At 40.6% G+C, this 21,560-nt stretch overlaps 2 protein-coding genes across 2 annotated transcripts in view; one reads left to right on the top strand and one right to left on the bottom strand.

The window, feature by feature from the left end:
• Positions 1 to 21,560, bottom strand: part of thop1 (thimet oligopeptidase 1) — a 74,377-nt gene that overhangs the window by 11,061 nt on the left and 41,756 nt on the right. The window contains exon 10 of the mRNA XM_067230674.1: positions 4,509 to 4,710. Within this exon, the coding sequence (XP_067086775.1) occupies positions 4,509 to 4,710 (202 nt within the window). The remainder of the gene's footprint in view (positions 1 to 4,508; positions 4,711 to 21,560) is intronic.
• On the top strand, positions 9,910 to 10,619 carry LOC136937067 (uncharacterized). The gene has a single exon (XM_067230814.1). It carries the CDS (start codon positions 9,920 to 9,922, stop codon positions 10,568 to 10,570), a length of 651 nt encoding a protein of 216 aa, XP_067086915.1. The 5' UTR covers positions 9,910 to 9,919; the 3' UTR covers positions 10,571 to 10,619.

The following is a 21,560-nucleotide window of genomic DNA, read 5'->3' as shown; positions in this document are numbered from 1 at the left end:
TTAGCAGCTCGTTAACTTCTGGGAGAGTCTAACTACCTAAAACGGCAAGACGGCTGCAGAAACGCCACAGGCAAAGGCCAGAGTGATAACTATTTGCTCATTTAACATTGTGATAAAATCACAATTGTAAAATGTAATGTACAATACGATATGGGTAGTTGACAAATAAGGGTGAAACTGTATTTTTTTAAATAAAGTTCTAATGAACTTTGTATGAAATTATAGTGTTCAAATGCGGAATTCTTTTAAACTGCTAGTGTTCCGTAGATTTTTTATATAATTTCATTATTTTTGAAGCTTTTCTTATAGCTTCAGCCACAATTTGTCCTGCGGTGTGACATGTCACTATGACAAAACTAGAGAGGATACAATTTCTGGGGAAATTGTAGGGTGTGCTTGCTTGCGTCGGTTGCACAGGGGTCTGTATATTTTATATAAAAATGCATCGGGCCTACTTATTATTTATAAAGATTACATAGATTTAAAAGCATCTTTTTTTTGCTGCTCATTTACAACTCAAAATACGAGTGAAGTGTAGAATGAAATATGATGTCTTCTCATTTCCCCTGCAAGAGGCAGCTGACAGGCTGAATCAAAACGAATACATTTGGCAGACCGGTGTACAAATGGACCTCATTTGTACACCGGTACATTCATTGTCTGACAGAAACAGTGAAATTTATTAAATTAATCAGATGTAAACGCTCACCTTTTAACCTTCACTGTACATTCCAACATCTGGGGGGCTTCCTGGTAGGGGGGGTTGACTAAGGACCCCTATAGTTGTCCATGTAACTGCCGTTTCAAAAATCTGATTTTCCATGTCACGCCACAGGACAGCATTTGTGTTACGAAAGTTATTTTGCTGTAAATACTAATTTACTAGTTTTGCGCATATTAAAACCTACTATTAATAATGTAAATATATACAATATAATGCCAAGGCAGTTATTAGCTGCTCCAGATATTTCTGGTTTATTTTGTTCATATGTAAGTTTAATGCTTCACCTATGTTACGGTCACACCGCAGGACATTTTGCGTATTCACCTTAAAATATAATCAAAACATAACAGATATTTCATGCAAAATCATAAGTTTAAAACAAAGAACCATAATATGCTTCACTACCATGTGTTGTTTAAGTGGTAAAATGCAAAATACATCTAAATAAACATTCATACATTTAATTACAGAAAAATCATGTGTCATGTCATCTACCCATATACTATACGCTGATATTATGAGTACATCTACTTTCAGAAACAACAGACTGCTAGTCACTAGTCTGGTAGTCACTGAGTCATTAGCATCATGACATTAGCCTCTGTTGGATGACACATACGACGGCGGTCTGTGATACACCCGTTTTAGAATAAATATTCCTCGCAAATAAATGTTCAGTTTTAGGATTTATTATAACATTAGATTACAAGTAAACAATTAGTTGGTGAAATTATGATTACCTGTAGTTTTAAACCAGTGTAGCTCACTGTAACACTGTATGCGACACACTGATGAAAACAATTCCACCGCTGTTTAGGAAGCCAAATGGCGACAGTACTTTTTCGGCACTCCTTCACTTACTTAAATCAAAAGTCCCAGATTAGTTTTTCAATTGGTGAAACAATCTGACTACCAACCTGAACTTCAATGCCACACCCTTAACTTTATGTCAATCTGTTTACGAAGGTCTCCTCTACAGGGCTGAGAAAACAGCTAACATTTTCCAGTTGGGACTTTCCAGGGTCCGATGAGTGCCCCTGTTTTAGAGCTACATTTTGAGCGTTGACAAACTGCCCTTCGCTCTATCTAGCTAGTCAACTTGCCACAAGCATTTCCCTCCCGGCTGCACAATAAAAATATGGACAAAGGAGGGAAAATTGTGCCTCGTTTTCGCTCATTTATTCGGATCGACCTCATAATCCGTTTTCATATAGTGGAAACTAGGGCTGTTCCCACTCAGTCGACTAGTCGATTGTTTGGTCGATATGCTCTTGGTCGACTAAGATTTTTTTTAGTCAAGCTGCCGGTGTTACCATTTTCCCTTTCGCTAATCTGTGTTTTGTTTTGTTTGTTGCACAGCACATGAGCACAATTGTAGCGGTTAGCCAAACTCTACCATACTTTGTCTACAATTGGTGTTATTAATCCTTTAGGCAAAATGGCAAATATATCTGTGGTATGGAAGCATTTTATCAAAGTACTGGGTCACTCAAAACATGTTGAATGCACACTCTGCCAACAATGGTTCATATTCCATAATTTGACGTCGAATATGATGTAGCCTACCACTTGAAAACCGTAATTTGGCCATCGGATCATTATTTTACAGTGTGTAGCCTATAGGCTAGGCATAGGATTTTTATGTTTCGGGAACTAAAGCTTTAGGTTATGTCTGCTTATGCTGTGCTACTGTAGGTCTAATCATCTGCATTTTATTTTGAACAACAGCCTAGTTTTCGATTTGAGAGACCGCACGCTTTCAACAATTATGTCGGCTTTGGATGTGCAAAGTTGTTAGACTCTTGTTACTAGTCAAATAGCTATTTCTGTATACGTGTGTATAATCAAAGACATGAAGCAAGATAGCACGTTTATTCCCTAAATTGAAGTTTACAATTTGAATAATCTAGGTTAAAGATATCACATCCAAATCGAATTACATTATCTTCTCCAACAACAAAATCTTTCTCTGTTGCACTGTTCCCCACTCCTCTTCTACATAAATTTGCATGCTGCACTTTCAGGCAGTGATCAGCGTGCTCTGATTTGCATGTTAAAGAAACAATATTTTTTATATGTAGTACATTGGTTATTATCTCTTACAATCAGTCATTTTTTATTATATCGGCATTCGGTAACAACAGGACTGGTGACACAAGGCTTATAATTAGTGGCCTAATAGCAAATTGGATAGCAGCTGAATCTGGAATGTCCAGCAGCTACATTGAGTCAGATCGGGAAAATGTTTGTACATTTATGTTTATCTAGTTGTCAATCTCCCTTCGTACGTAAGTATTTCTTTCAGATTTTCTCTTAAAACAGTGAGGTAAAACATCACACAAAATGGTTTGATGAAAAACATTGTGACATTTATAGCAAAAAAATAAAATAATCAAATTTAGATTAGTCGATTTTTAAGTGTTTAGTCGAGTCTTGGTCAACCCAAAAAAATCGTACTTGGGGACAGCCCTAGTGGAAATGTATATCTACGAATGTGTGGTCTCAAATATACATAAAGAAAAATATATATCCTGGGGCATTCAAACAATCCCCTCAGTGAAGGTTGGCTGACAAGTGACAGCAGCAGACTAACTTTCAGTGACAGGTGGAGGGAGGTGCACAAAGGGCACACTTATTAGTGGTATCTAACTTGCTTCCAGCTTTTGTTTTGACAACCCAGTCATTTGGAGCAGATAAACATCTAAAACCATGCAGGGCTACAGTAGGCCCAGGATCAATGACCAGGATTAAGAGAGGCTGATATAGAGGGAGTATAAGAGAAGCAAAGTTAAATGCACTTTTCCCCACTTACAATGTGGATACACCGGATAGCCGGTCACATGAGCCCCTAGTCTTCAGAAAGGGACATTGTTACTGACAATGATCGCTTCCAGTAAACTACTTATGTTTTCCAAAAATAAATGTCAAGCTTATTTACGTTTTATGGTTCAGTTTATAGATAGGTTAGGACCCATTTTCACAGGATTGCCCAATTTATCAGTTTTGATGCAACTTTTTCAACTATGTGAGGCTGTAACATCACTATCCCTATTCCCTCTTGCACTAAGGGAAATGAGAAGAGAACCCTGTTTCATTCTACACTTCACTCTTAGTATTTTCAAGTGTAAATGAGCAGCAACAAATGTATTTAATCTATGCCATCTTAAATAATAAGTATGCATACTTATTTAAAATGAACCGAAATTTCAGTAACAAAACTGACCCATCGGCAACTGACGCAATTTCTGGCAATTTCCCCAGAAATTGTACCCTCTCTACATCTTCAACATGCCATTTGATTAGAAATTGGGAAATGAATCTGTCTAACTAGAAGAACTAGCAACCAGTATCAGTCTGAAACATGGGAATAATATTAAGGTAACACTTGGCTGCACCAAGCAATGAAGCAATGGATCACTCACTCTGGCACTATGAACGTGTGAGTGATCCAACGGTGAATGTGTGTATACCGTGTGTCGTAAACTGCTCATCCAAACAACTTTACATGCAACATTGCAGTGCCTGTCCTTCGGTTAAGAACAAAACATCAAATACAAAGTGTCCAGTTCTCAAAGTATTCAAGCCACACATGCATGCGCATAATTCCTGCCTTGGTAGTTAGATTGCTTATAACACAGTACTTATGTGATTACAGTAAGAAAAACACTAACGTAAAGAGCGAACGTAAAGAGATACCTATTATTTTCATTAGCCTTGGAAAGTGAAAATACTTATTCCAATCACGTTACACCAAGTTGTCTTGTGTGTGCAGTTGGTTCCTGACCTGAGCGCACAGCTGGTGCATGACATGGCCAAACTCATGGAAGTAGGTCTCCACCTCGTCGTGCTGCAGCAATGAGGTGGCGTCAGTTGTGGGCTTGCTGAAGTTGGCCACCATAGCTGCAACAGACATTTGCCGGGTACCATCGGGCAGCAGACAGCCAGGTTGCAGGCCAAAGCAGGCAGCATGGCCATACTTACCCTCTCTTTAATGGAAACATAAAAATAATGCAAGGATGGTTAGTTTATGACTTAAAAGCTTAAGAAGGCTAAATAGATAGCACTAAATCTGTTTATACAGTTTTATATTTCAATCTTTTTTCACCAGCTAAGAAAGTCTCCATTTAACAACTGTGTACCTTTTTGGTCAAAACTTTAAGGCTTAAATTCACACTAAGGTTAAAACCATCAACCACAAACATTTCCTACACATGAATCGTGTGCTAGAAATGGTTAATTGCATTGCAAATGTTTTTTATGTCCTTTCACTTTTAACCCTTGTGTTATCTTCGGGTCATTCTGACCCATCAGTCGTTGTGACCCACCGTCTTTACCGCATACAAAAACAAAGTGAAGCATTTTCTTTTAACCGTTGGGCTGTCTCAGACCCCCCACATTGCTATGGTTAAAAGAAAATAATTTTTATTTGTTTTTGTATTGGGTAAAATTGGGTAAACACAATGATGGTTCGTTATGAACCTTTGGGTCATGTGACCCGAAGGCAGCACAAGGGTTAAGGCATCCACATGCATGTGCATGGCTCAGGTCCTAAGGACGGTCAGACGGCAAATATATAACGGGTTCTAGGCGGAGGTGGCTAAGGAGGTGGAGCGGGGCATCCTCTAACCGCAGGGTTGGTGGTTTGATGTGCGGCTCCTCCTGTCCATGTGTTGTAATCAGTGAGACACTGAACCCCATGATGCTCCTAATGGGCAGGGCAGCACCTCTTTTGGCAGCTCCGCTGCCTTTGGTATGTGTGTGTGTGAATGGGTGAATGAGAGGGAAAAATTTGCCTTGAGTATCTTTAAGATAGAAAACGCGCCACAGAGGTGCAGTCCGTTTACAATTGTGACACGCTCTGGTGAAATGGGGCTGTTGTCGGCCAAGGTCATTTCACAGTTTTTTTTACAGATTGTGAAGGTGCAGATTGTAAGCTTTCAAATTTTGTGTCATACATTGAAATCTGAAAATAGTTGAAGATACGCGTATCTGAATGTTGGTAAACCTGGAATGCTCTAGCAGAGAAATCCCCCTTGAAAGATTCTAGACCTTTTCACACCTTCACAGTGTGTGATTGTTTTTGTGAAGAGAAAAATAAATGTATCTTCGCACTTGATCAAATTCCAGGATCCTGCTTTCTTGACTTATCCTGTGTATGTTTTATCACCCAGTATATCTTTTTTTTCATTCTCAAAATCACACCGGGAAAAGCTAGTTTAAACTATTTTTTCCCCCTGCCTTTCAAGGCTGTGATTCACTTTTCTATCAGCAGATGTTGCAAGGGGTCACTTGCACAAGTATGTAATTCAGACAGATAACCTAAATACGATTATATATATAGCCTATGCAAAATTATGAAATGTTATTGAATTTTATGAATTGTATTTGCTTCACTACATAGCCATTTGTGTATAAGCGCAATTCTTATGTCATGACATTAGCTGTAACAATAATTGTAATGGTAACTAGAGAGGGTACAATTTCTGGGGAAATTGTAGGGTGTGCTTGCTTGCGTCGGTTGCACAGGGGTCTGTATATTTTATATAAAAATGCATAGGGCCTACTTATTATTTATAAAGATTACATAGATTTAAAAGCATCTTTTTTTTGCTGCTCATTTACAACTCAAAATACGAGTGAAGTGTAGAATGAAATATGATATCTTCTCATTTCCCCTGCAAGAGGCAGCCTCATAGCTGAATCAAAACGGATACATTTGGCAGACCGGTGTAAAAATGGACCTAATCTCTATGACTTAAACGTCCTTTTAAGTTTTCCATTCTCGTGATATTTTCAGGCATTTAGCCTACTCATATTGCATTCTTTCATTAATAAAGAACCCCCTTTGAAGATTATTCTACGACGTTACCGGCAGTAGAAGATAGAATCGCGATTCAAACAGTACCATCTGCTAACTGAAAATATGCCCCCAAAAACTTAAATAAGCTTGACATTTATTTAGTGGAAAATCGCTCATTCATAAAAAGCTCACTGGTAGCGATCATTGTCAGTAACAATGCAAAATGCGATATAGCCCTGTGTGGAGAAGCTGCCCCGATAAATTCTACTACTACAGTACAGTACTAGACTACTGCTGTGTTCGTCTTGGTAGCGATTGCGTTGGTTGAATTCGATTTAACGTTCCGTTGTACGGTTTAGGCTGAAATTAATTATTTTCATGAACAGATTGACAAAGTTTAGGCTGTGGCAATGAAGTTCAGGTTAGTAGTCAGATAGTTTCACCTATTGAAAGACTTTTGATTTAAGTAAGGGGAGTGCCGAACATGTTCTGTCGCCGTTTGACTTCCTAAACAGCTGTGTAGATGTTTTTGTAGTGTGTCCCGCGTAGGCTACAGCGTTGCAGTGAGCAACACTGGTTTGAAACCACAGGTAATAATAATTTCACCAACAAATCGTTTACTTGTAATGCAGGGTTTTTCCTGGGTCAAAATGGGTCTTCGGTGCTCCAAAAAATAAAAAATAAATATGTATATATATATATATTCTTTTTTTTCTTCTTTTTTTCTAATCAATGTATTTATTCACAGGTGTTTTGCATCCCCCCCCTCCCAGGTTAACAGGTTAATGTAATAGTCTAATAGCTAATGTAATATTGCACATATTTGTCCTATTTCCCCTAAAGCAATAAAGTTAGGCTACTTAAAGACACCTTACACTCATGAAGTATGTTCTAAATGGCATAAATGCTGCCAATTAATAATTGACATATAACTTATTGTAAATGGTCAGTAGCCTGGATTAAGGTAGGCCACTCTGAAGAATGTACACTGCCTGCTTCTTTTGATCTTGATAGGCTAAGCATTCTGTAGCAAATACTAACAATAAACCCACTTTTTATTAATTAAAACTACTTAAGCATAATAATGCACCTAAAATACAAACCTGAGCAAGGGCAGCAATCGCTATCGAATCAACAGACAATTTAGCTAGCAGGGGAAGAATACAAACAACGAAAATCACCAGTTAACTTGATTTAAATTTGCAAGAACTATAGACTTATACAATAACAGGCTTAAATGAACTGACAACATAAGTTATACGACTTGCAGTTCTCAAGGACGCACACACGCAATCTCAACTGCGGTGTGAAGCGCGTGTCCGTGCAATTCTCCGACATGCACTCTGATAGACGGCCTAAAATGTTGTACAGCCTGATTTCTGATAACGTGGCGGTAGAAATTTAGCCATACAGGACACACTGCACTATATATTATCATTCCAGTTTAAGAATACCAATGGAGGCTGCGTTTGAAATCGTAAATCAAACTTTTGTCAGCATTTTGAGTGGAAATTTCATTTGCATTTGTACAGGTGTACTCGTGCACGGCGGGCTGGCCCTCGCAGCGGAACGACAGTTTAGTGGCCACTCTGTCCATTCGCGCACCTCACAGTTGCGTATTGATCAGACAAGAAGACACGCTTATCAACTCGATTGCTATTGATCAAAACAGAACGAGGGTTTGGCTGTAGCCTACTTGAAACATACTAATGAGAACATATTCGCTGACATGCATTGCACGCGTGATGAACATTGTTTTTTTCTTTTCTACATCACTGACTTTTTTTTGCCTTTGGCGCTCGGGATTTGTCATTGGCGCTCGGGAAAACGGCTTTGGCGCGCGCCAAAATGTTCTCTATGCAGGAAAAACCCTGTAATGTCATAATAAATCCTACAACGAAAATGTATTTGTGAGGAATGTTTATTTTAATGATTGAAAATAGATGCATCATAGACCACTGTAGTATGTGTTGCCCGGGTAACAGAGGCTAATGTCATGCTAATGCCTCAGTGAAATAGTAGACTACCGTTTCCGAAAGTAGATGTGGGCCTACTTCCTTAATAATATCAGCTAATATTGTACATTACATTTTACAATTGTGTTTCACATCACAAAGTAAAATGAGTAAATAGTAATCACCCTGGCCTCTTTGCTTGTGGCGTTTCTGCAGCTGCCTTGCAGTAAAGCTATAGTTAGCCTAGCTATCCCCCAAATTAACAGATGCGAAACGAATGTTCTGCTACAGGTAGTCACGCGTGTTTTCGTGACGTTAGTGACGTCAGTGACTGTGGCTAGCAAATTAGCCACTGTTAGCTTCACTTTTCGCCACAAAAACGTAACTTGAGCCTAAACCATGCAACGGAACGTAAATCCCAATAGAAGCAACTCAATCGCTACCAAGACGAAACTTTTGACACCTAGGTTGTCTATGTAGGCCAAATATTGACTGAGTTTTAGGGGGGCAAAAATAATAATAATAATAATATATATGCAGGGCTCCAGACCAACTTGTTGCCTTGGTTGCACTGGTGCGCCTAACTTTTTTATTTAGGTGCACCAGCACAAAATTTAGGTGCACCCAAATTGTTCCTTGCGTCGCCACAATTTCAAGGTCACCTTTTTATCACGCTCCATATACATTCGTATATATTATGTAAATTATCTTAAACAAGAATAAGGTGTAGGTAAATATATTTTTTATTTGAAGCACAATCATACTACATATATATATATATATATATATATATATATATATATATATATATATATATATATATATATAAATATTAAGTGCTTCACTGTGCTACCAAACTAAAACATTTTAAGCAAAATAAAACATTTCAAAATAGAAAGTGCTACTCTCGCCAAAGGCTTGAGCACACCCAATTAAGTGCCCTGTTTTTCAAACTAAGAAAAATTCATCCTGTGCACAACGCAATCTTTAGCTCATAAAAAATCTAATGGCTAAATCTTGTAACGTGGCATGGATACACACCCCACCTGACGTGCTTCCGGCTGCCACCACGCTGCTCCTGAGCTACTGCTCCAAACTTTTTCCCAAGCTTTTGTTCTTGCTCCTTGTTAATCGAATATATATATTACTTAATTTATTCATTTATTTTGTCCTTCCCGATTTAACCTATACATTTACTATCTTACTTATAGGTTTACTCGGCGTAGCTTTCTTCGCGGATTTCTTCCTTGGAGCCCGACACTACTGTTCCTCTTGAACTAGCCAACTCAACGCTCTTGACGGATTTCCCTGGCTGGCATAAACTATTAACGTAAGTTAACTATAATGTCTCACACCCACTCACATTGTCCTACATGTGCCATTTTGCTCGAAAAGTTGACTCTGTTAGAGAGTCGCGTTCAGTCGCTTGAGGAAGAACGTATGCTAGTAACTTTAGATGCGACTGGCGCATCATCACTGGCAGGGAGTCCTAGCGCTAGGGAGGACTCAAGATTAGCCCCACCGGTTTCACCTTTGCAGCATGGTGGGAGTGGGACTCCTCAGACGTTAGTGATCGGTGACTCCATCACTCGTAACATTAGATTGGAGCAACCAGCGACAGTTTACTGTGTACCTGGGGCCAGAGCTACTGATATAAAAGCTAATCTCAGGGTGCTGGCTAGCACTAGGGCTAAGGCAAAGGCCCAAGCTAAGGCACATGGCGCACGCACTGATGATAGGTATGAGAATATTGTCATTAATGTCGGCACCAATGATGTTAGGCTAAGGCAGTCAGAGGTCACGAAGGTTAATATAGCTCGGGCATGTGACCTTGCCCAAAAGATGTGTCGGCATCGAGTAATAGTCTCTGGCCCACTACCTGTTAGGGGGACTGACGAGATCTACAGCAGACTTGTTTCTCTTAACCGCTGGTTGGCTCGCTTCTGTTCAGAACAGGGTTTAGGATTTGTAGATAATTGGTCTTGTTTCTGGGCCAAACCTGGCTTGTTGAAAAGTGACGGGCTCCATCCGAGCTGGAGAGGTGCTTTTCTTTTGTCTAGGAATATTGAAGCTATTTTAGAGCAGGCCTGACACTCACTAGAACAAGCCGGGCCACAGTCTCTTAGAGAGTCTGATAGGTTTGTTGATAGGTATGTTGTGAGCTGTTGGGGGCCCGATAGCCTAGCTTGTAGTGTAGTCAGTGAGGTTGCTGATGTCATTTCTCCCATTGAGACAGTGTCGGTCCCCCGCCCTTTCTCTAAATTTCGGCCTTCAAGTATTAGGAATTATACCAATTTAATATGTATTCAGCCTTGCTCCCCCGTTGCGCTTCCTACTAAGTTTTCTGATGACAGTGCCACCTTCTCAGAATAATTATCTACGTCTAAATCTGCCAAAAACCCATACTGGAATGTTGGGCTCCTAAACATCAGATCTCTATCCACAAAGGCCGTTTTTATTAATGATCTAATGTCTGAATACAGCCTGGACTTGATTGGACTCACCGAAACCTGGTTAAAACCTGATGAATATTCCCCCCTGAATGAAGCATCGCCTCCGGATTTTGCGTACTCACACATCCCTCGTGTATCAAAGAAAGGTGGTGGTGTTGCTATGATATATAAAGCTAGCTTCAACCTCAGCCTAAAATATGTAAATACCTTTAAATCATTTGAAGTAATTTGCATGAAACCACCAACTATTTTAAAAAGGAATAATGTTACTACTCCTGGCCCCCCTCCCTCATTTTGTATAGTTACTCTATACCGGCCCCCCGGCCCTTATTCTCTCTTCCTGGAGGAATTTGCAGATTTTAGTGCTGATCTTGTGACATTTACTGATAACGGTGATTTTAACATTCATGTGGATGACCCAAAATATCCTTTAAGTAAGGCCTTTACTGCTCTAATGTATTCCACAGGTCTCACTCAGGTGGTTTCCAAACCTACCCATCTTCACTCGCATACATTGGATTTAGTTCTCACGCGGGGAATCAAGATTAGTGACGTCATTGTCCACCCCCACAATCCTATATTATCAGACCATTGCCTGGTCACCTTCAAAATGGACCTCTGCCAGAGCCTTGGAGGCACTAAGAATATTTCTACTAGCCGCTGCATAACCCCAAACACAGCTCTGGAACTGGCTAATATTCTACCCGCTGCACTAGAAGTCCTTGACGTCCCAAATAAATCATTAAATACTAAAACGAGGGATCTGAATTTGGTTCTTCAGCTATCCCTAGACTCTGTTGCCCCTCTCAAACCAAGGAAAAGAAAGGACAAGAAACTGGCTCCATGGTATTCAGAGGAAACCCGCACTCTTAAGAGGTCCACTAGAAAACTAGAACATAAGTGGCGTACCACTAAATTGGAGGTTTTCCGCCTGGCCTGGAAGGACAGCCTAATGGAGTACAAGCAAGTCCTCATCAGGTCCAGATCAGATTATTTCTCTAGGTTGATTAGTAAGAACAAACACAACATTAAGTTACTATTTGATACTGTTGCAAATCTCTCTAAGAAAAGTACACTGTGTTAGTTCAGATTTCTCTCCCAATGATGTCTTTGACCAAAAAATCTATGCAATAAGGGACAAACTACAGACTAGTCCTGGAGGAGTTGCCATCAACACTGAACTTTCCCCTATACCAAGCATGCTGCATGTTGAGGCTCTCACTCACTTTAACCCTATTTCTATGGAAGCGTTCATCGAGCTGATAGACTCCTCGAAACCCACTAGCTGCCTTCTCGATCCCCTCCCTGCTAAACTCTGTAGGGAACTTCTCCCTATTATTGGACCACCCATGCTTAGTATTATTAATGAATCTATTGTAATTGGCCAAGTCCCCAATGATTTCAAACAAGCTATTATTAAGCCCCTTCTTAAAAAAAACAAACCTGGATCCAGGTTGTCTTAGCAACTACAGGCCAATTTCAAATGTGCCATTTCTCTCCAAAATTTTAAAGAAGACTGTGGCACAACAGCTCACTGAGCACCTCTCCTCAAATCAGCTTTATGAACCTCTCCAGTCTGGATTTCGTCTCCACCACAGCACTGAAACTGCATTAGCCAAGGTAGTCAATGATCTACTGTTAGCCTCTGACGCGGGTTCTATCTCTGTCCTGGTTCTTCTAGACCTAAGTGCAGCTTTTGACACGGTGGATCATGAGATTCTCTTGGAACGTATGGAGAACTATGTTGGGATTTCTGGTACGTCACTTCAGTGGTTTAGATCGTATCTATCTGATAGATCACAATATGTCCACTATGATGGCTGCTCATCCAGGAGCTCCACTGTAAAATACGGAGTACCACAGGGTTCAGTTCTAGGCCCTCTGTTATTTTCTCTCTATATGCTGCCTTTAGGAAACATAATTAGAAGCTCTGGGGTAAATTTTCACTGTTATGCAGATGATACTCAGCTATATATGTCTATAAAGTCTGGAGAATTTCCACATGCTATGGAAAAATGTGTTTCTAGGTTGAGAGCTTGGATGACTGCACATTTCCTTCTTCTAAATTAGGATAAAACCGAGGTTCAAATTTTCGGTCCAAAAAAATATAGATTTTTTTTTCTCCAATCTGACCTTAGACCAAGACGGCGTCAAAGTCTCTCAAAGCCAGCTAGTAAAAAATTTAGGAGTCACAATGGACCCAGACCTTTCGTTTGAGTACCATATTAAGCAAATTACCAGAACTGCATTTTTCCATCTACGTAATATTGCCAAAATACGAAAATTTCTCTCAAAGGATGATGCCGAAAAACTAATACATGCATTTGTTACGTCCCGATTGGACTATTGCAATGTGTTGTTCTCTGGCCTCCCAATTACCCACCTAAATTTTTTTACAGCGGGTGCAAAATGCTGCTGCTAGACTATTGACCAGATCAAGAAAGTTTGATCACATAACATCTACTCTTGTCTCTCTACACTGGCTCCCTATCCAAGCCAGAGCTGACTTCAAAGTTCTACTACTAACCTACAAATCTCTGCATGGATTGGCACCACTGTACCTCTCCGGTCTCCTTGTACCCTACTGCCCCGCAAGGACACTTAGATCTCAAGATGCCGGCTATCTGGTGGTTCCCAAAATTAAGAAAAAAACAGCTGGAGGTAGGGCGTTCTCATATAGAGCACCTCTTCTCTGGAACAAATTACCCGTCTCAATTAAGGAGTCTGATATTGTTTCGACATTTAAAATTAGGTTAAAAACTTTATTGTTTAGTCAATTCTACGACTGTTAAAGGTAAGTATGTTACTAGTTGGAGGCAACGGGGGACGGGTTGCTTCCATCCTTATTCTATAAGTATAACTTATTTTAGAGTTCTCTTCCCCTGGAACAGATTTCATGTTCCAAATGAGAGGGGCTGTCGCTGTCTTGGTGTGTGGGGTTGCATCAAATTCCCCTTTTTTGCTCTGTTAAATTGCTGCACCAGTCCACACTTGACCGGTGGGGATCTCATTCTATTATGACTGTAACTGTTAGCTGCTCCTGGCATTCTCTAATCCCTGCTCTCCTCTCTCTGTCCCCCCCCACACACATCCCTTGTGGTGTGGGGGGTTTGAGTTGTCAGCACCTGGTCGTCGGTCAGCCAACGCTGGACCTGGTCGCGAGTCTCCCGGTCCTGTCCTACATCTATAAAGTTGAACAATGGATTTTGGTGTTTTAAAAACCCATCGACACTGTATGACTATGTTTAGCCTGTGTTCTGCTCCTCTCTCTCACCAACCGTCTCTGGAGGAGGGGATCCCTCTCTGAATTGCTCCTCCCAAGGTTTCTTCAATTTTTTTCTCCTGTTGAGTTTTTTGGGAGTTTTTCCTCATCTTCCTTGAGGGTTTAGGTTGGTCGAGGGGCACTTCTATGGGCATATGTGAAGCCCTCTGTGACATGCTTGCGTGTAAAAAGGGCTATACAAATAAATTTGATTTGATTTGAAAAAAGAACGAAAAAAAGTTATTCGCTGAAATTCCAGTCGATTGTCGATGCGTCTATGTTTTATGCATAACTAGTTTCTTCAGAGCGTAATAGGATTTTGGTGGCACGGGTAGACACGTGATCGTTCTACACCAATAAGGTAGCTGCTTTTTGTCAACATGGATGGATATGGTTGTCAAATAGAGGATGGGACCTTGCACGTTACAGTGTTTCCTCTGTTTATTTTGCCGTGGCGGCCCACCACGACTACATCTCTGCCGCCATGGTATCAGAAATAGGGCTGTACAAAATGTAAGGACGTCTATGTGATTGTTAGAGTGCATGTCTGAGAATAGCACGGATACGCGCTTCACACCGCAGATGAGTGTTCGTCTTTGAGAAGTCGTATAGATAACTTGTCAGTTAATTTAAAGGTCATATGACATGAAAACTTCACTTTAGGAGGTTATTTAACATTAATATGAGTTCCCCTAGCCTGCCTTTGGTCCCCCAGTGGCTAGAACTTTCGATAGGTGTAAACCAAGCCCTGGGTGTTCTTCTCCACCTTTGAGAAAATGAAGGCTCAATTGCTCTGTTTGAAAATCTCCTCCTTGTGACGTCACAAGGAGGAAGGTTACCTCCCCTCTCTCTGCTTTGCCCGCCCAAATAATCTGGCCCGCCCATGAGAAGCTGAGCTACGACCGTGCAAGGGCGAGTGCGATATCGTTTTTTCCTGGAGAGACATCATGGCGAGCAATCGAACGAAGCATAACAGTTGCTCAGTGCTTGGATGTACAAATGAAAAGATAAAGTATTTTTTTAGTTCCTTCATCCAAGCCTCTGCACAACCAGTATCTTAATTTTATATTCGCTGGAAATGCGCCGACACAACTTCCCAAAGTTTTGCATGTCTGCGCCAAACATTTCAGCGACAACTGTTTCCACAACTCGGGACAATACAAAGCTGGACTTGCTGAAATTAAATTCTGGATCAGTACTAACTCTCCTTGGTCCAGCTACAAACCAAGTAGTTAACTAACGCTATATAATTTTGTTGCTTTACTGTATATGGTTACCTAGCTTGCTACCCTTAGAATTTGGCTGTAACATTAGCTCTGCAGCTAACAGCTGAGTTACTGTCGCTAATGTAAAGGTAGATAGCATCAAGTATGTGTGAATACACATGCTGTAACGCGAGTGTTGTAAACTTCTTTGTTATTTCGATAACCGTTCTGCTTTTGGTGTTATGGCGCGCGCTATATCCGCCTTTCCCCTCATTGAAATGACTATGAGTGTGCACCTCTGCAAACCAGGGTGATCAGATGAGAATGGGCAAATTCGAGGCATCTTACAGCAAAGGGGCTACGATACATCCATTGTAAACATTAACGCATGGTGCCACCCCTCTCCTCCTCATTAGCATTTAAAGCTACAGACACAGAAACAGCGCGTCTTGAGGAAAGCTCATTGTGGGACTGCTCACTTCAGATACAGTATTAGGGGACCACTAAGGCCTATATAAAAGCATCCAAAAACAGCATGTCATGAGACCTTCAAGCCTGTTATTGTATTAGTCTATAGTTCTTGCTCATTAAAATTAAGTTAACTGGTGATCTTCGTTGTTTGTATTATTCCCCTGCTAGCTAAATTGCACGTTATTTGCTACAGAATGCTTAGCCTATCAAGCTCAAATGAAGCAGACAGAGTACATGCTTTCGAGTACCTTAGGCTATAGGCTACTGACCAACTTCAATTATTAATACGTCAATTAATAATTGGCAGCATTTATGCCATTTAGAACATACTTTATGAGTGGAAGGTCTCTAAATAGCCTAACCTTATTGCTTTAGGGGAAATAGTACGAAAATATGTGCAATATTACATTAGTTATTAAACTATTACATAAACTTGGGGGGGGGGGGGGGGGGGGGGAGAGACAGACATTGTCTCCCCCCCCCCCCTCATTGTTGTAACATTCAATTCATTCATTTTTCCACAAATGAAAACACTGATCAACCATAAAAACAATCATTGTGAAAAATATGAAATATAAAACTGTACAAAACAGAATAAGGAATAACAGATTAAGGACACAGTCCTCTGTCAGTGTCAGGACAGTTATCTTCCACTTCCTCAGTTTCTTTTGTGTTGGCACAATTACAACAACGACATAAGTCTGTGCAACACAGTCCTGCAGAAAAACATGAACATCTGCCTGTCTCTCAGGCACTTTTGCAGCCACAGTGTATCACATGCAAAACACTGTCAGGGGCCGAATTTCTGTTACGTGCAAGGTCCCATCCTCTATTTGCCAAACATATCCATCCATGTTGACAAAAAGCAGCTACCTTATTGGTGTAGAACGATCACGTGTCGAACTGTGTCACCAAAATCCTATTACGCTCTGAAGAAACTAGTTATGCATAAAACATAGATGCAACGATAATCGACTGGAATTTCAGCGAAAACATTTTTTTTGTAGCTTAGCACGACTCGTTCTTTTTTATGAGCTAAAGATTGTGTAGATGCCAGACTGTGGAGCGGGAATCATTTTCTAAAAGACTTATCGTGGTTACTTTGCGGCCTATCAGCAGTCTTCTCTGCTTGAGACTGGGGGGGCGTGTCGCCTGAAGGAGCTGAAGCTCCGCCCCTCGCTGCCTACCTACGACTCAGATAATGGAAGCTACGTCAAGCCGAACAAAACCGAGAATTTGAATTTATTTGTTCAATGAGTGAAACATACAGATGCATATAAATGAAATGTTCCCCTGAGCTGTAACAGTAAAAATGGACACCAGAGACAGCAGACAGTGAGCTCTCCAACTAGGCTACTTCTAACACATTAGCTACCATTTCACCAAGATACCATCATTCTACACCGAGTAGCCTAGTATCAATTTAGCGGTTTGCACTAACTCAAAGCAGAGACACCTCTGGAAAAGTTATCTAGTTTAATTATAACAAGCACACATAACAGAGTGATGAACTGCTGGCGGAGGTGGATTGTCCAGGTGTGACTGGAGGAGGAACGGCCGGGAGGGCGATGCTCAGTACGGCTCCACGCTGCAAGAGAAGCTGTGTGTCCGCGAACCCCGTCTGTCTCTGGTCCATGTTAAAACTATCCGCCGCGAAATGGTCACTGCATTTAGTCATTTAGCAGACTCTCTTATCCACTGCAGAGGCGGCTGTTGGAGTTTATCCGAAGCTTTCCATCAGCATGGCTCTTCACAAAATCAATCCACCTATTTTTCCTTTCCTCATCAATAGGGAAATTAAATAGTGTTGCAGCACAGCTGAAGTTTTTGCATCCAGGGAAGATGCAGTTGCGGGTGGAGGGAGACATCCTGAAGCTAGCTAGCTAGCTGATATAGGCTACAATAACAGTACAGCAGTCAGTGATCTGACGTAGATGGGTCGAAATTATGTAGATGGGTAACTTTTGGGCTCCGCCCATTAAAACCTGATCCGAAAACGGAAGAGAAACTGTTCTATGGTCTTACTACACATTTCGGTGCGACAAAGTTTTAGCGCTTTGCACATGCTTTCAGGAACTCATTTCATACGTATATAATGTACTGAGAAGCAAATCATGGAATTGACTTCACAGGGTATTTGACTCATGACCAAATCTGCCAATTCACTTGGTGATTAGGAGGGTGGATAGGATATTGCACTTTGTACAGACAAAGACTGCCTTCATACGAAACATTACATAACAGGCTGATCGACTTCTATGGGAACTGCACTAGAAAGATATGCCTAGCCTACTGAATGGAGTTGGGAAATAGGGGTAGTTTGCTTCTTTTATGACATAAGGTTAACCGTCTTATCAGGTCCTTCTAGTTGTTGTAGATAGGCCGCCAGCTTAGATTTATCAAATGCAAATTTTGTTTGCACACAATGTGCCGCTCATGCATAACAGTGCGTTCACACTGCAGTGACGCGAATCACTTGTCATTGCTCGCCTTCCCACAGTTCACCACGCTCGGGGGCGTTTCTAACAGATTCATGTAGAATGTAGTTCTCTAAAGTCACTGTTGTAGTTGTCATGGCCAAGTGTGCAGACTTGGGTTTACGTACTCGCAACATCGATCAAAATACAACTTGTATACAAAATACAAAACTGTTTAATAGACATACACGTTGACATGTGTAAAAAACGTTTTTATTATATTACTAAAGTTAATAATTATTATTATTATTTAATCATTATTATTATTAAAGTCTCTGCTAATCTGTCGATACGATACAGTAGGGAGTTCCATCCGGGCTAGCTAGCTAGTTACCACAGAACGAAGTTACGTAATGTGACTAAACTGAATTTGAAAGTACAAGCACCAACAACTTCGGCAACCTTGCGCCATGCATCGTTTATTTATTTTTTACATCTGTACGAATACAGCTATGTATCGTACAGGACTGAGTAAGCAGCCACACAAACAATTAGTTTCTCCTCCACCTTGAAACCTCGAAAGCTAGAAATGTTTACCATGGTTGCTATGTTACGAGAAACAAGAAAACACTCCGATTGGCCATCGCTAGCGAAAATCGCTCCTCGTTTACATAAAAATCTCAGCTTGGTCGCGTCGCGTCGCTACCCACAATGCCCCACGCAAGCGATTCGCCTGGCTCCATAGAAAATGAATGGAAAACATGTTGTCGCTCGCATCGCGTCGTTGCAGTGTGAACGCACTGTAATCCGGGATCCACACTGGGAGATGGAGTCCTAATGTTACAGTAATAAGTAAAATGACAAATATCAGAAGAAATTTGAGAATTTCCATACAAGTTAAAATTGCCTCATATTTACAATAAGGATACTTGGGCCGTGCCCTGACAATAAAATGATAAACAATAATTGTTTTGTCAGGATAACTAGATCTATCAGACCATTGAATGTTTATGAAGTCCCTGTGTGTTTATACTTTTGACTTGGGACAACAACGTGATCATTGTCAGCCAACAATAGAATGTTCATAATGTCAGATATCGCATGTATAAACCAACTGCAGTCTAACAACTGTAAGCTTCGGTAAACAAGAACAAATTATTAGTATTTTGTGATCCTAAACATGTCGTTTATTATATTGAGTGACTTCAACACTTTAACATATGCAAGGAAAAGAAAACAAAAAAACACCCCAAAAAACCTTGGAATATGGAATGCAGACGACAGACCCTTTTCACCAGAAGGTGTCACAATTTTCCATAGTTTGCCGCCTAGCATTCTGCCCACAAGGACTGCTTCAGCATTCATTGAACACACAACAAAAAGACTCAAGAAGGTACAATTTCTGGGGGAAATGGTGAGGTTGTGCTTGCATCTGCTGCACTGGGGCAGTTTTTATTTCACCCCAAAAACCTTTTTAAAACTGATATCAAACATCGTTCAAACAACATTGTCACTCTGGCAGTATCTTAGCTAGATTGTGATTCAAACAGTACCATCTGCCAACTGAAAATATGCCCCAAAAAACATAAGAAGCTTGAAATGTATTACCAATAAAAAAAGTGCGTTGCATGGTTTAGTACTTAAACGCTAAGAGGTTAATTGAGATACACTATATTGCCAAAAGTATTCACTCGTCTGCCTTCACCCGCATATGAACGTGAGTCACATCTCATTCTTAAACCATAGGATTTAATATGTCGGCCCACTCTTTGCAGCTATAACAGCTTCAACTCTTCTAGGAAGGCTTTCCACAAGGTTTAGGAGTGTGTTTATGGGAAGGCTGGGTTACGAGAAGGCCTGGCTCGCAGTCTCCGCTGTAATTCATCCCAAAGGTGTTCTATCGGGTTGAGGTCAGGACTCTGTGCAGGCCAGTCAGGTTCTTCCACACAGTTTAGCTAGGCTAGCTACTTAAAACAGAAAGACAGCTGCAGAAACGAAGCAGGCAAAGGCCAGGGTGATAACATGTAGCTAGCTATGTTTCCAGGCTGTGATATCAACACCCTGTATTTTTGTGTACCCTCCAACTGGTTAGCTCCAGCAATTCCCACACAGCGGTAGTCTAGTAATTAGCTAGCTCAGTTGTACAACTTACCGGGGGTAAAGTCTGAAACTAGGAGCAAAACGGAGCACAGCTGGCTTCTCCAGTCAGGGTTGTAGACTGTGACCAAATGGCAGTTTGCTTCCAGTAAACTTGTTATAGAAGCCAGTTTTCCAGAAATACATTTCAAGCTTAGGCTGCATACTTTTTGGGGCATATTTTCAGTTTGCAGGTGGTACTAGAATTGCAATTCCAGCGAACATACTGCCAGTGACAACATTGTTAGAATCAGCTTGTTTCAAAGGATGTTCTTTATTAATGAAATGCAATATGAGTAAATGTTAAAAAATATCACTAGAAGGAAAAAACTTGAGGGGAAGTCATAGGCCGAATCTTAATATGCTGTCTTACCCCTACCCCTTATTTTTGCGCGTTCACATTAGAGTAAGTGGCGTCCCAATACTCTTTTTGATCGAGGGGTAGGGCTTAGACGAAGGGGTATACACCCCTTAAAACCAAGTGTTTTCGGGAGCTTACTTGAAACCTAGGGGTATGTGAATCCTGCTCAACCTGCAACAATGGCGGACAGATCATCCAGAGTTCCATAAATGTAATATTTTCGGCTTAAATCATTGATTAAAAAATTATGACAGTCTTGTTTTGTGGTCTACACAGTCCTGTACATATGTATTTGCAACCATGTTCTTAATTGAAATGTTTAAAAAAATTGCATTGCTGATTTGCACAACAGTCCCACATTTCTCTGATTAGCCTTGAATGGACTCCATGCATGTCTACAGTTTTAACTAAACTCCATTAGCAGCGAATTTCGTTTGATATAAGTAAATAACACTACATTTCACCTCTAGGTGGCGCTGCAATAAGCAAAAATTTTGCACCAATTATCTTCAGATCAAGCCTCACAAAAGTTTTCACATGGTTTTTGATTTTCAAAACAGTTTTTCTGGTAAAGCTGATCAAAGTCGGCGATGAAGCCGCCAAAACAGGAATTGAGATCATATTTTAGGAAATATTTGCTGAATTGACATCAAACATGGTACAGGCGCTCAGGACCCTGTTCCAAGGAGGTTCACAAAAGGTTGTGTCATCTAACCGCTAGGGGGCAATCCCGTGTCTGACAAATGTTAAATTGTGATACCAGCTAAATTGATGCG

This window comes from Osmerus mordax, chromosome 27 (genome assembly GCF_038355195.1).
Source record: "Osmerus mordax isolate fOsmMor3 chromosome 27, fOsmMor3.pri, whole genome shotgun sequence".
NCBI classification, from domain to species: domain Eukaryota; kingdom Metazoa; phylum Chordata; class Actinopteri; order Osmeriformes; family Osmeridae; genus Osmerus; species Osmerus mordax.
This window is presented reverse-complemented; position numbering and strand designations above follow the sequence as displayed.